Source organism: Lepus europaeus, chromosome X, assembly GCF_033115175.1.
Source record: "Lepus europaeus isolate LE1 chromosome X, mLepTim1.pri, whole genome shotgun sequence".
NCBI lineage: Eukaryota > Metazoa > Chordata > Mammalia > Lagomorpha > Leporidae > Lepus > Lepus europaeus.
This window is the reverse complement of record NC_084850.1, coordinates 117,866,197-117,880,201: the sequence shown is the minus strand read 5'-3', so window position 1 is coordinate 117,880,201 and position 14,005 is coordinate 117,866,197. Positions and strand designations below refer to the sequence as shown.

At 41.6% G+C, this 14,005-nt stretch overlaps 1 protein-coding gene across 5 annotated transcripts in view; it reads left to right on the top strand.

Annotated features, from left to right (window-relative positions):
* The window catches only part of GK (glycerol kinase), an 83,377-nt gene that overhangs the window by 14,619 nt on the left and 54,753 nt on the right, over positions 1–14,005 (top strand). For all 5 annotated transcript variants that reach the window (XM_062184570.1, XM_062184566.1, XM_062184571.1 and 2 more), the window contains exon 4: positions 7,906–7,983. In XM_062184570.1, coding sequence (XP_062040554.1) covers positions 7,906–7,983 — 78 coding nt within the window. The remainder of the gene's footprint in view (positions 1–7,905; positions 7,984–14,005) is intronic.

Below are 14,005 nucleotides of genomic sequence, written 5' to 3'. Positions count from 1 at the left end.
CGGGACCCAAACTGGCGCCCATATGGGATGCTGGCGCCGCAGGTGAAGGATTAATCTAGTGAGCCACGGTGCTGGCTCCCCCGGACATTATTCTTAAGATTCACAGGGAGCCTTGAGAAGGTCTTAAACAAGGTGAGAGAGGATGGCTTTCTGTTTGAAGACAACTTTCTGGCTGCTGTGTGGAGAGTGGGCCATAAAAGGCCTAAGTTTGGACACAGGGAGACCAGTGCGGGGCTGCTGTGGAAGTCCTGAGAGGTTGGTGGTTTGAACAATGGTGGTGGCAGTGAGGGTGGAGAGAAAGAGTCAGTATCTGCTGATGGATTGGATGTCAAGTACTAAAGAGAGTAGTAAGGTGAGGGGAAGAGAGATGTCCAAGGTGATTGATTGTTGGGGTTTTACTGAAGCTCCTAGATGGACGGGGATGCCTTTTATTGAGGTGAGAAAGACTATAGAGGAAGTAAGGATTGGGGAGGAGTGTTTGGAATCCAGACACTTCATTTGTAAAATTTCCCTTGCCTGAGAGGTTAGATTATGAAAGATCTCTCTGTGAATTCCTAGTAGTATTTTTAAAGAGCTTGATATTCTTTTAAATATTTATTTTTTTGAAAGAGTTAAAGAGAGAGAAAGTGAGAGAGAGAGAGAGAATCTTCTGTCTGCTGATTTACTTCCCAATTGGCTGCAATGGTTAGGGCTGGGCTAGGCTGAATCCAGGAGCCAGAAACTCCATCTGGGTCTCCTTTGTGGGAGGCAAGGGTCCAAGTACTTGGACCATCATCTGCTGCCTTCCCAAGCACATTAACAGGGAGTTGGATCAGAAGCAGAGCAGCCAGGACTCAAACTCAAACTGCTCCAATATGGGCTGCTGGTATCATAGGCAGTGTCTTAACCTGCTGTGTCACAACACCAGCCCCTTCCTAGTAGTTTCTTTTAAAGAATGATTTATTTATTTGAAAGGCAGAGTTAGAGAGACAGAGATCTGCCATCTATTGTTTCACTCCCCAAATGGCTGCAGAGCTGAGCTGACCTGAAACCAGGAGCCAGAAGTTTCTTCCAGGTCTCCCACGTGGGTGGTAGGGGCCCAAGCACTTGGGCCATCTTCTATTGCTTTCCCAGGTGTATTAGCAGGAAGCTGGATGGGAAGTAGGACAGCCAGGACTCAAACATGTGCTATGACATGGGATACCTGCATCATGGGCTACAACTTAATGCACTGTGACACAACACTGGCCTTGATATTTTCTTATTGACAATTTTTATATCCTGTACATATTAATCCTACCTTCCTTTTACTCCAGCATTGTAATGGAAATGCTTCAAACTTGTTTTAGAACTGCAATCACAAAATTTTAGATTACTTGTACATCAAAGTGATTGGTTTTGGTCATTTCTTTGAGATTATCTCACAGCTTCCAGTCTAAACAGTGTAAACAAATAATAGATATTCAGTAGCACTCTGTTATCAAAATATTCATTACCAACAATATAGGTATTTCAAGAAGCATAAAGCCATGTTCAGAATATAGAATCCAGGTAGTTGTCTTTGTGTCATTGTTCTACCTCCCACACAGGTAAGATAAATTGTGACATACTGCAGGGGGATAGGGTGAGAGAAAGAAAGAGTAAGTGATATCTTCTGTCCACTGGTTGATTCCCCAGTTAGACACAACAGCCAGGGACAGGCTAGACCAAAGCTAGGAGCCAGGAACTCCATCCTGGTCTCCCACATGGGTGACAGGGGCCAGAGTACTTGGGTCATCTTTTGCTGCCTTCCCAGGTGCATTAACAGGAAGCTGAATGGGAAGCACTGTAGCTGTGATTCAAACCAGCACTGTATGAGATGCTGTTGTCACAAGTGGCTTAACCCACTGTACCACACCAGCCCTGTGATTTGCCTTCAACTTGTACTAGCTAGTTTGCAAGAACTGAACATGCTGTTCTCTCCTCTCTACTTCTCTGTGTCTTGCCATTGTGAAACCCATACATGAGCTAAAGTGACCTAGCACTTCCTTCTCTACAACCTCTAGTTTATGGCCAAGGAAGAGAATATCCCACAAGCCCAATGCTAATTGTTTTTCCCAGATACTTTGTTGAATTGGCATCACCAAAGGCCAAGCTTTTGCTTGCTTATATAGAACTCTCTAGATCACATACTTCAAGCTGTAAAGAATCTGTAGTCTGGGGCCAGCATCGTGGCACAAGTTAAATTACCATCCGCGATGGTGGCATACCTTCTGAGCACTGGTTCAAATCCTGGCTGCTCCCCTTCCAATCCAGCTCCTTGTTGATGTGCCTGAGAAAGCACTGGAAGATGGCCCATGTTTTTGGGCTCCTACTCCTTAAGTGGGAAACCCTGTTGGAGAGTTTCAGGATCCTGGCTTTGCCTCTGGCTCAGCCCTGCCCATTGCAGCATTTGGGGAGTAAACCATTGGATAGAAGATCTTTCTCTTTCTGTCTCTCCCTCTTTCTCTGTAACTCTTCCTTTCAAATAAATAAGTTTATCTTAAAAATATATATCTGGGCCGGCGCCGCGGCTCACTAGGCTAATCCTCCGCCTTGCGGCGCCAGCACACCGGGTTCTAGTCCCGGTCTGGGCACCGATCCTGTCCCGGTTGCCCCTCTTCCAGGCCAGCTCTGTGCTGTGGCCAGGGAGTGCAGTGGAGGATGGCCCAAGTCCTTGGGCCCTGCACCCCATGGGAGACCAGGAGAAGCACCTGGCTCCTGGCTTCGGCCGCAGCGCGCCTACCACGGCAGCCATTGGAGGGTGAACCAACGGCAAAAAGGAAGACCTTTCTCTCTGTCTCTGTCTCACTGTCCACTCTGCCTGTCAAAAATTAAATATCTATCTATCTATCTATCTATATCTGGAGTCACATAGACCAGCTCCCTCTTGCTGTGTATGAGAGAAGGGATTTATTGCAGGTCATGTAGCTGTGTAGTGGTGGATAACATTAAATTACAGCTCCCTTGTTTTCTAGGCCAATGCTTTTTTTTTCTGAGACACACTGATGATAATCTCACAAATCACTTCAGGTTTTATTTCCTGTATGGCAAGTAAATTAGCCTTGGCATCTAAAGAGTGATACCATTTATAGTCCTATCTGATAATCATTTACAGACTTGATCATATTTTTTTGACAGGCAGAGTGGATAGTGAGAGAGAGAGAGACAGAGAGAAAGGTCTTCCTTTTTGCCATTGGTTCACCCTCCAATGGCCTCTGCGGCCGGCGCATCTCGCTGATCCGAAGCCAGGAGCCAGGTGCTTCTCCTGGTCTCCCATGCGGGTGCAGCGCCCAAGCACTTGGGCCATCCTCCACTGCCTTCCGGGGCCATAGCAGAGAGCTGGCCTGGAAGAGGGGCAACCGGGATAGAATCCGGCACCCCAACCGGGACTAGAACCCGGTGTGCCAGTGCTGCAAGGCGGAGGATTAGCCTGTTAAGCCACGGCACCAGCCATATTTAGTTTTATTTTTTGACAAATTCCTGTTTTATTGGTTTTAGTTGTCCTCATCTGTCAGAAACTTTGTTGATTTCAAGTCACTATAAAACATGCTTCATCCCGATCTCCCACAATAGGTGCAGGGGCCCAAGCACTTGGACCATCCTCTGCTGCTTTCCCAGGCACATTAGCAGGGAGCTGGATCAGAAGTGGTGCACCTTCTTATAGGATGCCAGCATCGTAGGTGACAGCTTAACCTATACCGCCACAACACCAGCCCCTTAAATATTTTTGAAAGATTTGTTTATTTTGAAAGAGTTACAGCAAGAAAGGGAAAGACAGATCTTCTACCTGGTTTACTCTCCAGATGCCTGCAATGGCTGGCGCTTGGCCAGGCTGAAGCCAGGAGCCAGGAGCTTCATCTGGGTCTGTCATGTTTGTTCAGGGCCCCCAAAACCCAGGCCATCCGCTTATGCTTTTCCCAGGCCATTATCAGGGAGCTGTATTGGAAGTAGAGCAACCAAGACACGAACCAGCACCCATATGGGGTGCTGGCATTGCACGTAGGAGCTTTAAGTACTATGCCACGATACTAACCCCTTATTTTAAAATTTTACTATCGATATTCAGTGTAGAGAAAAACATTTTCTAAGAAAGAATGTATCAGTAAAGTATGAGCTTGCTAGATACAAGAGCAATACATGGGGCTTTGTATGTGCTAATTAAAAGACTTCAAGGCCAGGAGATGTGTGTTTTATGTCTGTACCTTTGATGTGCTCCTAAATGGTGCAGTTGAACTAAGATGAAGAATTCCGGAATCTGGATGTGCTGTTTGGGGAAAGAGGGAATTAGAATTAGGAACTATTAACAATGAAACATGTGTTGGGATTAGCAGTCAGGAAAGTTTGCTTTAAAAAACATATTGGATTGTAGGGTAAAAATGACAAGAAGTTATAACATTGAAAATTCTCAGAGACATTGCCTAAATGACCTACAAGCCCTGAGGAAGACTGGTGATTTCGTGGCTGGGACAAAATCCTGAGAAGCTGTTTACTGGACTTTGATTGTCTACAAGAAAAGCAATTTTACTTGGCATGAAGCAATGGACTTAAGATAGAGGAGGGGCTGGCGCTGTGGCGCAGCGAGTTAAAGCCATGGCCTGAAGCGCCGGCTTCCCATAGAGGCGCTGGTTCAAGTCCTGGCTGCTCCACTTCCAATCCAGGTCTCTGCTATAACATGGGAAAGCGGTAGAAGATGGCTCAAGTCCTTGGGCCCCTGCATCAAGGTGGGAGACCCAGAAAGAGCTTGTGACACCTGACCTCGGATTGGCGCAACTCCGGCCCTTGTGGCCATCTGGGGAGTGAACCAGCAGATGGAAGACTTCTCTCTCTGTCTCTACCTCTCTCTGTAACTCTGTCTTTCAAATAAATAAACTAAATCTTTAAAAAAAGATAGAGGAGAAAGAAGGAGTGGTCAGGGACCAAAGAATCAGATTGAAATAGCTCTAGATTCCATTCTGATTACAAGTTAGAATGAGCCACTAATGAGAGGTAGCATGATGAGCATAGAATAGTGGCTTAAGGACTGTCGCTAAGGGAGCAGCCAGTTTGTTTATAGGAAAATTAATGCATTGAGGAATAGGAGATTTCAGTGCAGTATGAATTCATTATGATCCTACATTGTGAAGTTGTCACTAAAAAAAGTATCATGTTCAAAATATACCACTTGAGGGGCTGGCATTGTGCCATAGCAGTTAAAATTGCTGCCTGTGCTGCTGGCTTCCCATATGGGTACTAGTTTGTATCCCACCTGCTCCACTTCCAATCTAACTCCCTGCTAATGGCCTGGAAAAACAGCAGAAGATGGCCTAAGTGCTTGGGCCCCAGCACCTATGTGGGAGACCCAGATGAAGCTCCTGGCTTCAGCTTGGCCCTGCTGTGGCCATTGAGGCCATTTGGGGAGTGAACCAGCAGGTAGAAGATCTCTCTCTCTCTCTCTCTCTCTCTCTCTCTCTCTCTCTCTGTCTCTCTGTAACTCTTTCAAATAAATAAATAAATCTGTAAAAAAAAAAAAACAATATGCTAGGGCCAGCACTGTGGCATACAGGGTGTAGCTGCCACCTGCAGAGCTGGCATTTCATGTGGTGCCAGTTCATGTCCTGGCTGCTCCACTTCCGATCCAGCTCTCTGATATGGCCTTGGAAAGCAGTAGAAGAAGGCTCAAGCCCTTGGGCCCCTGCACCTGCATGTGAGACCTGGAAGAAGTTGCTGGCTCCTAGCTTCGTATCAGTTCAGCTCTGGCCATTGCCACCATTTGGGGAGTGAACCAGCAAATGGAAGCCCTCTCTCTCTCTCTCTCTGGCTCTACCTCTCTCTGTAACTCTTTCTAATAAATAAAATAGCTCTTAAAAAAACAATATTCCACTTGAGCAACCTGTTGCCATTGCTCCCCTGTTGTACTCACAGAGCTTCTGGGAATTCTTTTGTTTGTCTTGCTTAATTTAGTCCCATTCTCTGAAACTGTACTTTACTCTTTTTTAAAGATTTATTGTATTTATTTGAAAGGTAGAGTTACAGTGAGACAGAGAGAGATCTTCCATTCATTGGTTTACTCCCCAAATGGCCACGACGGCCAGGGCTGGGCCAGGCTGAAGCCAGGAGCTTCTTACAGGTCTCCCATATGGGTGCAGGAGCCCAAGCAGGTACTTGGCTGTCTTAGCTGCTTTCCCAGGCTCATTAGCAAGGAGCTGGATCAGAAGTGGAACATCTGGGACTTGAACCAGTGCCCATATAGGATGTTGGTGTCGTAGGTAGTGACTTTTACCCACTACACCACAGCAATCAGCCCCTGTACTTAAAAAAAAAAAAAAGATTTATATATTTATTTATTTGAGAGGTAGAGTTACAGACAATGAAGAGGTAGAGACAGAAAGGTCTTCAACCGCTGGTTCACTCCCCAAATGGCCACAACGGCTGGAGCTGCACTGATCTGGAGCCAGGAGCCAGGAGCTTCCTCCGGGTCTTCCACGTGGATGAAGGGGCCCAAGTACTTGTACCATCCTCTACTGCTCTCCCAGGCCATAACAGAGAGCTGGATCAGAAGAGGAGCAGCCAGGGCTAGAACTGGCGCCCATATGGGAGACCTGAGCTGCAGGCGGGGATTAACCCACTGTGCCACAGCGCCGGCCCCTGTCCTTTACTCTTTACTCAACAATAGCGATGACATTGGAAGCATCAGGTAACATTTGTTGACAACTTACTGTGTGCCAGGCATGTGTTTTAATATATACTGAGTCTGGGATTCCTCACTGTAACCCTGTAAGTTGGGAACTTTTGTTCTCCATCTTCCAGGAGACAAAACTGAGACCCAGAGTCACTGCTGGGAAGCTGAGAAACTGGAGTTTGAACCCCAGCCATCTGGCTTCAGGACCTGAACTCTGCTGAATAGTTCCCTAAAGTCTTGGTCTTAGTTTCACACGGCCCACTTTCCGCAGATAACCTTGCCTGTTACTTCACAGAGAAAGTTGAGGCTCAGGGGCTTTACTTCCTGTGCATAATACCCGGATCTCCTGCTCCTTCTCCTTCCTCACAGTGGAAGTAGGAGCCTTCTGCACTTAGCTCTTCCGTTATGCTCCATGTCACATTCTCCTTTCTCTATTTCTACAAACATTTTTGTATTCTTTCTTAAGAAGTTTTTTTTGAAGATTGATATATTTGAAGGAGGAAGAGAGAGAGAGAAAGACAGAGATAGGTCTTCCATCGGTCGGTTCGCTTCCTGAATGGCTGCAATGACTATGGTGCTGGGTCAGGCCAAACCCAGGAGCTGAGAATTCTGTCCTAGTCTCCCAGTTGGGTGGCAGGGACCCAACTACTTGGGCTGTCATGTGCTGCTTTACTAGGCACATCAGCGGGGAGCCAAATCAGAAGCACAGTTAATGGAACTCAAACTGGCGTTTCAGTATGAGATGCTGGCATCGCAGGTGGTACCTTAACTTGCTGTACCACAATGCCAGGCCCTGGGTATACATGCTTGCCCACATCCATATAGGAAAGGGAATTTCTTGTAACAATTGGCAAATAAATGAATGAGGTGATTGTTGGTCTGTTCAGAATAATAAATCGAGTATTATAAATTTGGAAAGTAATTGCATTCCTTAAGGTCACCTAGGAGATTTCATTTGGGTATTGATCTGGGTCCATGCCATTGTGTGCTAGCAGTGAAGCAGGAAGGAGTGTGTAGAAATAAAAGGAAAAATTTGATACTGTGTGTTCATTTTCCCTGGGGCCACTCAAGGAAAATAATTTAAATACTACTATGAATGTTCCAGATTTTTTTTTAAAAATTGTTACATTTGGTTTGTGTGTGTCTATGTGTGTGTGCCTGTGTGTGTTTGTGATTGTATGACCTGTTCTCCCAAGGTAGTTCTCTATTTAATTTTCTGTTGTCTCTCATTAAACTTTCTCTTAAAGCTATTGGTGTCAGCAACCAGAGGGAAACCACTGTAGTATGGGACAAGTTAACTGGAGAGCCTCTCTACAATGCTGTGGGTAAGTTGTCATGTACCAAGGTCAAATACAGGGCTTTTCTCCACTTGCAAATGTGTTCATACTAGAGTATCTTGCTTTAAAAGCATGTAGTCATGTTTCCATAATCAGATGGGATGGGGGAAGTCTCCTAAGAAATTATTGTGTATCTATTGCATACTTACCTTTTTCAGACCATGTTTATTCACATATTGATTTAACTTTCTCCCATGTTCTGCTCTTTTGCTGATTATTTATATTACACAAATGGGTGAATGTTGCCAGGACTGTTTTGTAATCACTGTGTTTCTGATTTCTAAAAGACAGCACTTTTTACTCTTCTTACCCTGAAGAATCAAAATTATAAACGTTCACAGTATCTATCTGTAAAGTGCTTGTGAACTTGTTCTTTTCATCTACAAATTTCAGTGACTATTCTGAGATTATAAAAATTATCTGATGCAGAATTGACCATGAGTATATGATAGCATTCCAGATATGATAACTGTTGAACAATAAATGACAGTACCATCTCCTAAGAAGAAAAAGTGTGTCCTAAATCTGCAACCACTATAAATCTTCATTCTGTCAGAAATAGCAAAGTATTCTTTTATCAATAAAATACCAAGTTCTGGGGGCATAATGGAGCCAGAAATTTTCAGAGATGGGATGATTTATAAAATGAACTAGTTTGCTTTTTAGTTATTTTAGTAATGTAATTATTTTAGTATTGCTTAGAAGAAAGCAGTATTAACACTAAAAACACATGAAAAAGGTACATTGTAAGAGTATCATGAATTATTTGGGAATAAACTTTATAAAAATTAAAATATTTAATGTATAAGTAAATACTTAATACAAAGTTAAATCAAAATATTTCAAAGCAATTGTAAGCAATGATACTATTATACAAAAGTACATCTTTTAAATCTATTTTGGTCTGATGCTCATTTATTATGAATATAATTAAGACTGCAACTGCAATTTTAATGACTAGTATTTATGAGAGTATTCTTCGTTAGATAATGTTAAACTTCTTGAAGTAGTTAGTGTTTGTTATCGTTTAGGATCTTTAAGATGGAGAGCACCCCTATAATAACTGAGAGACACAAGATGGAAGTTAAAATTTGTTGCTTACAGGTCTTGTGGGGGGAATGGCATGCCTGGAGGCCACAGGCAAGGAAGTCATGAAGCACAGGCAGGAAAAAAGAGCGGCTTGTAGGCCAACACCTTTATTGGATCTGAAGCATTGTATATACAGATTTCCCATGGGTTCTAATTGATAGATTTAAAGAAAACCCAAGTTTCAGGAGGTCTTGCTGGGACTTATAGGTTTTTATTGTGGCCTATCTGGATGGATACCAAGGCAATATAAACTTAAGAATGCTCTATTTGGTTTTACTTTTTCCTTCTGTGAAAGGAAGGGCCTACTCAAGGAAACTAGAATGTTCCTTTGAAGTTCCAAACTTTGAATCATAAAAATAGTCCTTTGGACTTTGAGTTGTCATTTTAAAAGAATTCAGCTTAGGTTAGTTGAAGTTACATTCGCAGTGAAGGATTCAGTAAATATTTTACAGACAGTCTTTCTGTGATATGCTTAGTTAACTTATCTCCTTTTTTTCTACCTTGTTCTTCTGCATCTCTCCCCTATTCTGTGTGCTTTGGAATATTAATTCAAATGTACTTGTAGGATATGAAGAACTTTTTATCTACTAAGAACTTCTTGTGGTTTTGATGCTATCTAAGGTGTTGTAGAGGATACAAGTTATATTGATTATTTTTGTAACCACTTTATAATCATGTGTTGGAAGGAGTCTAGCACAAAATTAGGAAATAGCTGATAAATTGTGTACAACTAAGCCAAATAGGAATTAGAGCAAGTACAAAATGAGTGTGGATTGTGAACTTTGAGCATGCTTTTCATAGTGGAAATTGCCCCTCATTTGGGCCTTGAAGCATGTGTTTGATTAAATAAGGAATCAGGGGAGTTGAGGAAGGTGGAAATATGTACACTTTTTACCAAAGAGCAAAGAGATTGGATTGGAACATAGATTGATTTGCTTATTGAATTTAGTAGACCTGGCAGTGATAATAAGGCTCAGTAAGTGCTAGTTGCTATTCCTGTGGAATTGTAAATACTTTAACCACATTGTTTATTCTCAGTGACCTGTGAAGCAGGTTTTACTAAACTTATTTTATTGTATTTATTTGAAAGGCGGACAGAAAGACAAACAGATCCCTCATTTACTAGTTTACTCTTCAAGTGTTGCAACTGCTGAGAATGAACCAGGCAGAAGCCAGGGGCTGAAAATTCAATCCAGGTCTCCTTTAGCAGGGGCCCAAGTACTTGAGCCATTGTCACCAGCTGCCTCCTAGCGTGTGCATTTCAGGAAGCTGGAATTGGAGTGGAGCCGGGACCCTAACCCAGGCACTCCGATACACTTAGGGCAACACAGATGGTCCCATGTGGTGTCTTAAGCATTATACCAAATGTCTACCCCATGTAGACTTACTATAAAAATGAATTAGGGAAAATCTCTATAACTTGTCTAATTTCATGTAGCTATAAGTAGAGGTAAGGCCACAATTTGAACATAAACACTCTCCAATCTGAAAGCCTGTTTTGTAATTTGGATAGGGTTTAGTAAGGTTATAGAGCATACTGAAAGTTATGAAGCATAGTGTAGACTTGATAAACCTGTGCAGCTTGGGACAAACTGATTATAAAGGAGTTTAGTATCCCATAATGGTGGAAAGAGGTCTCTCAAACACAACAGTCTATTGAGAACTACTTAAAAAAATACTGAAGTTCTTGAAGGCTACCAAGATAGTGAAGAACTGTGGGACCAAGATCAAGGAGAGAAGGAAAGCCCAGAGTTAAGCCTGGCATTTGGTGTTACTTACTCTCTAAAGATATCTGTAGGTTCTGAAAAGAGTATCTGAGTAGCCAAACAGCACTTTCACAGATAGGGAGGCAAAGGTAAGGAGGCAAAAGGTAGAGTCAGAGGCTGCCAAGAATGGGGATGAGTATTGGTCAAACAGTGGGTTTGGGATTGGTACTGTGAAGGGCTAAAAATCAATACAAACAAGTAACGTCAGAAACAGACTCATAGGAAATCCAGATATTAGTGTTATCCAGACATTAAAATAACCAAAATTAAAGTGTTCAAAGAATTAATTGACAAGATTGATAATATTGACAAACAATTGGAAATTAATTTAAAAATGGAAATTCTGTAATTAAGAACTCAATTGATGAGTTTTACATCAGTGTGCACATAGCTAAAGATGAATTAATGAACTGAGAGATCACAAATAAATATCCAGACTAAGGCACAGAGAAAAAAGGTGTATAAAACAGGAAAGAATGTAAGAGAAATATGGGATGGATGAGAAGGTATGACATTTCTGTAATTGGTGTTCCAGAAGGAAAGGAGAGAGAATGAGGTATAAATAATATTTGACAGATAATGAGAGGAGGTTTTCCTAAATTGATGGGTAATATCAAGCTGCAGATTCAGGAAACACTATGATCCCTAGACAAGATCAATATACAGAAAACCACACATAAACATATCCTGGCATCTGAAGATAGAAAGAAAAATGTTAAAGTAGCCAGAGCAAAAGATAGATAGATAGATAGATAGATAGATAGATAGATAGATAATCTTAAAGAGAATAGTACTAAAGTACTAAGACTTTCAGCTAATTTCTCAATGAAAACAAAGTAAGTCAGAATGCACTGTCATGAAAATTTTAAAGTCCTTAAAGAAAATAATTTCTGCCTTGAGTTCAAAATCCAGCAAAAATACGAGTGTTCTTAAGAAATGAAGGTGAGATATGAAAGCAAAGACAAATGCAGAAATTATTACAAGTCAACACCCATTGTCATAGTCAATTCAGGCTGCCATAATGAAATACCTTGGACTGGGTAATTTGTAAATAACAGAACTTTATTATTCATAGTTCTGGCGCCTGGGAAGTCTAGGATCAATGCCCCAGCAGATTCAGTATCTGATAAGTTCCTGTTCCTCTTAGATGGCACCTTCTATGTGTGCTCACATGGCAAGTGGCAAGAAAGCTTCCTCCAGCTGCTTATAATGCCATTCATGAGTGTTGAGCCTTATGAATTTTTTTATTTTTTAGATCTTTGTTTTTATCTGAAAGTTACAGAGAGAAGTAGAGACAGAGATTAAGGTCTTCCATCCACTGGTTCACTCTCCAGATGGCCGCAATGGCCAGAGCTGCACTGATCCAAAGCTAGGAGCCAGGAGCTTTTTCCGGGTCTCCCACTCGGGTGCAGGGGCCCAAGCACTTGGGCCATCCTCTACTGCTATCCCAGGCTATAGCAGAGAGCTGAGTTGGAAGTAGAGCAGCTGGAACTAGAACTGGCGCCCATATGGGATGCCGACACTTCAGGCCAGGGCTTTCACCCACTGTGCCACAGCGCGGGCCCCAAGCCCTTATGATTTAATCACTTCCCAAAAGCCTTGCCTCTTAATACAAGCACATTGATTATTAGGTCCCAACATGAATTTTATCGGACCTTGACATTCAGATGACAGCACCCAGTAAACGAAAAGCTAAATTGTGTTTTTTCAGCAAAAGAAAAATGTTGTGGTATGGAAATTTGGCAATGCAGTGAAGAATGTAGAGCCTTAGAAAGGGAAAACACGTAGGTCAATCTGGAGGAATTTTTACTGTATAAAACATTAATGTATTATGTTGTTTAAGATATATTAAGAATTGAAATACATGCTAGTACATGAAAGGAGTCTGGGGTAAATAAGATTTAAGTATTTTGAGAAAACTCATTAAGGAAGTGTGTTGTAAGTGGTGAAGGAAGAGTAAAATAATTTATAATTAATGAGCTTATGGGGGGGACAGAATTTTTTTAAAAAGATAAGGAAGGGAAGGAAAATGAACATGAAATAGGAAGGAAGGAAGGAAAATTGAAAGAATTGAAATTCAAGTATGTCTTAACTGATGCACCAAATGTCCTAAAATCTAACTATTTAAATGGTTATATTAAAAAAGATTAGATTCTTCTCTCCAATACAATGTAGCAAAGGAGACAATTGGAACTGCTAATGAATTGATGAAATTAGTGCAATGACGATGAAGAGAAGACCAATTCGCAAGACCTTTCATAGGAAAAAAGTATAATCTATATGTTTGTATATTGTATAGAACATAAACTTTAAGGGAAAATAAAGGCTGCAAGATTTTCAGCCTGAGTAAACAGAAAGAAATGAAATATTTAAGGAGTGCCAACCCAGTAGAAAAAAAATGACTTTTTGTTTTGGATGAAGTGAGTTTTGGACCTGTGATTGAAACTAATTTCTGGGAAGTTATAATTAGGCTGTTTAAAGCGTAGAGCTGATACCTGATAACACAGATGTGATAATCTCAATTTATTATTCACAAATTCATCATAGAAGTGAATGTAGAGTTCAGTGAGATTTTAGATGCCTTTCTGTATTCCAGGCTCTGTGATGATGCCTGGGCATATGGCAACAAACCAAGCAGGCCTGGTGCTTATATTAGTGTCACAGAAGCTAAGGATAGAAATTTGAAAGCTAGAAGCAGAAAGGGAAATAGAAAAGGAAGAGCAAGCAGTGATGAGCTAGGAAGAGAAGGCATTAAATATTGACAAGAATTGATGCTATTTCCAATGTTATTTCATCCAGGAAAACACTAAGGTATCATATCTCCATGGAGGTCTTCGGTTGAGAATATCAGCATAATATAAAATCTTTAGCAACTTTATCCTAAAGCAATACCAGGCTGGATTAATGGAAACAGAGTAAGATTTTCAAGTATATTTGTCTTTGAGCTTTTTTGGTTTTGTTTATATCTCAGTCAGTGGGTTTTTGTTTTTGTTTTTTCTCTTTAGGGTACCAAAAATATCATAGAAAGGTGGTTTATTCAGCTGTATCTCTCAACAGTTTTAGAAGCTGAAGTTTGAGATCAAGGGGCCAGCAGATTGAGTGGCCTGGTGAGGGTCTGCTTCCTTGTTTGCAGATGGACAATCTTCCAGTTCTAT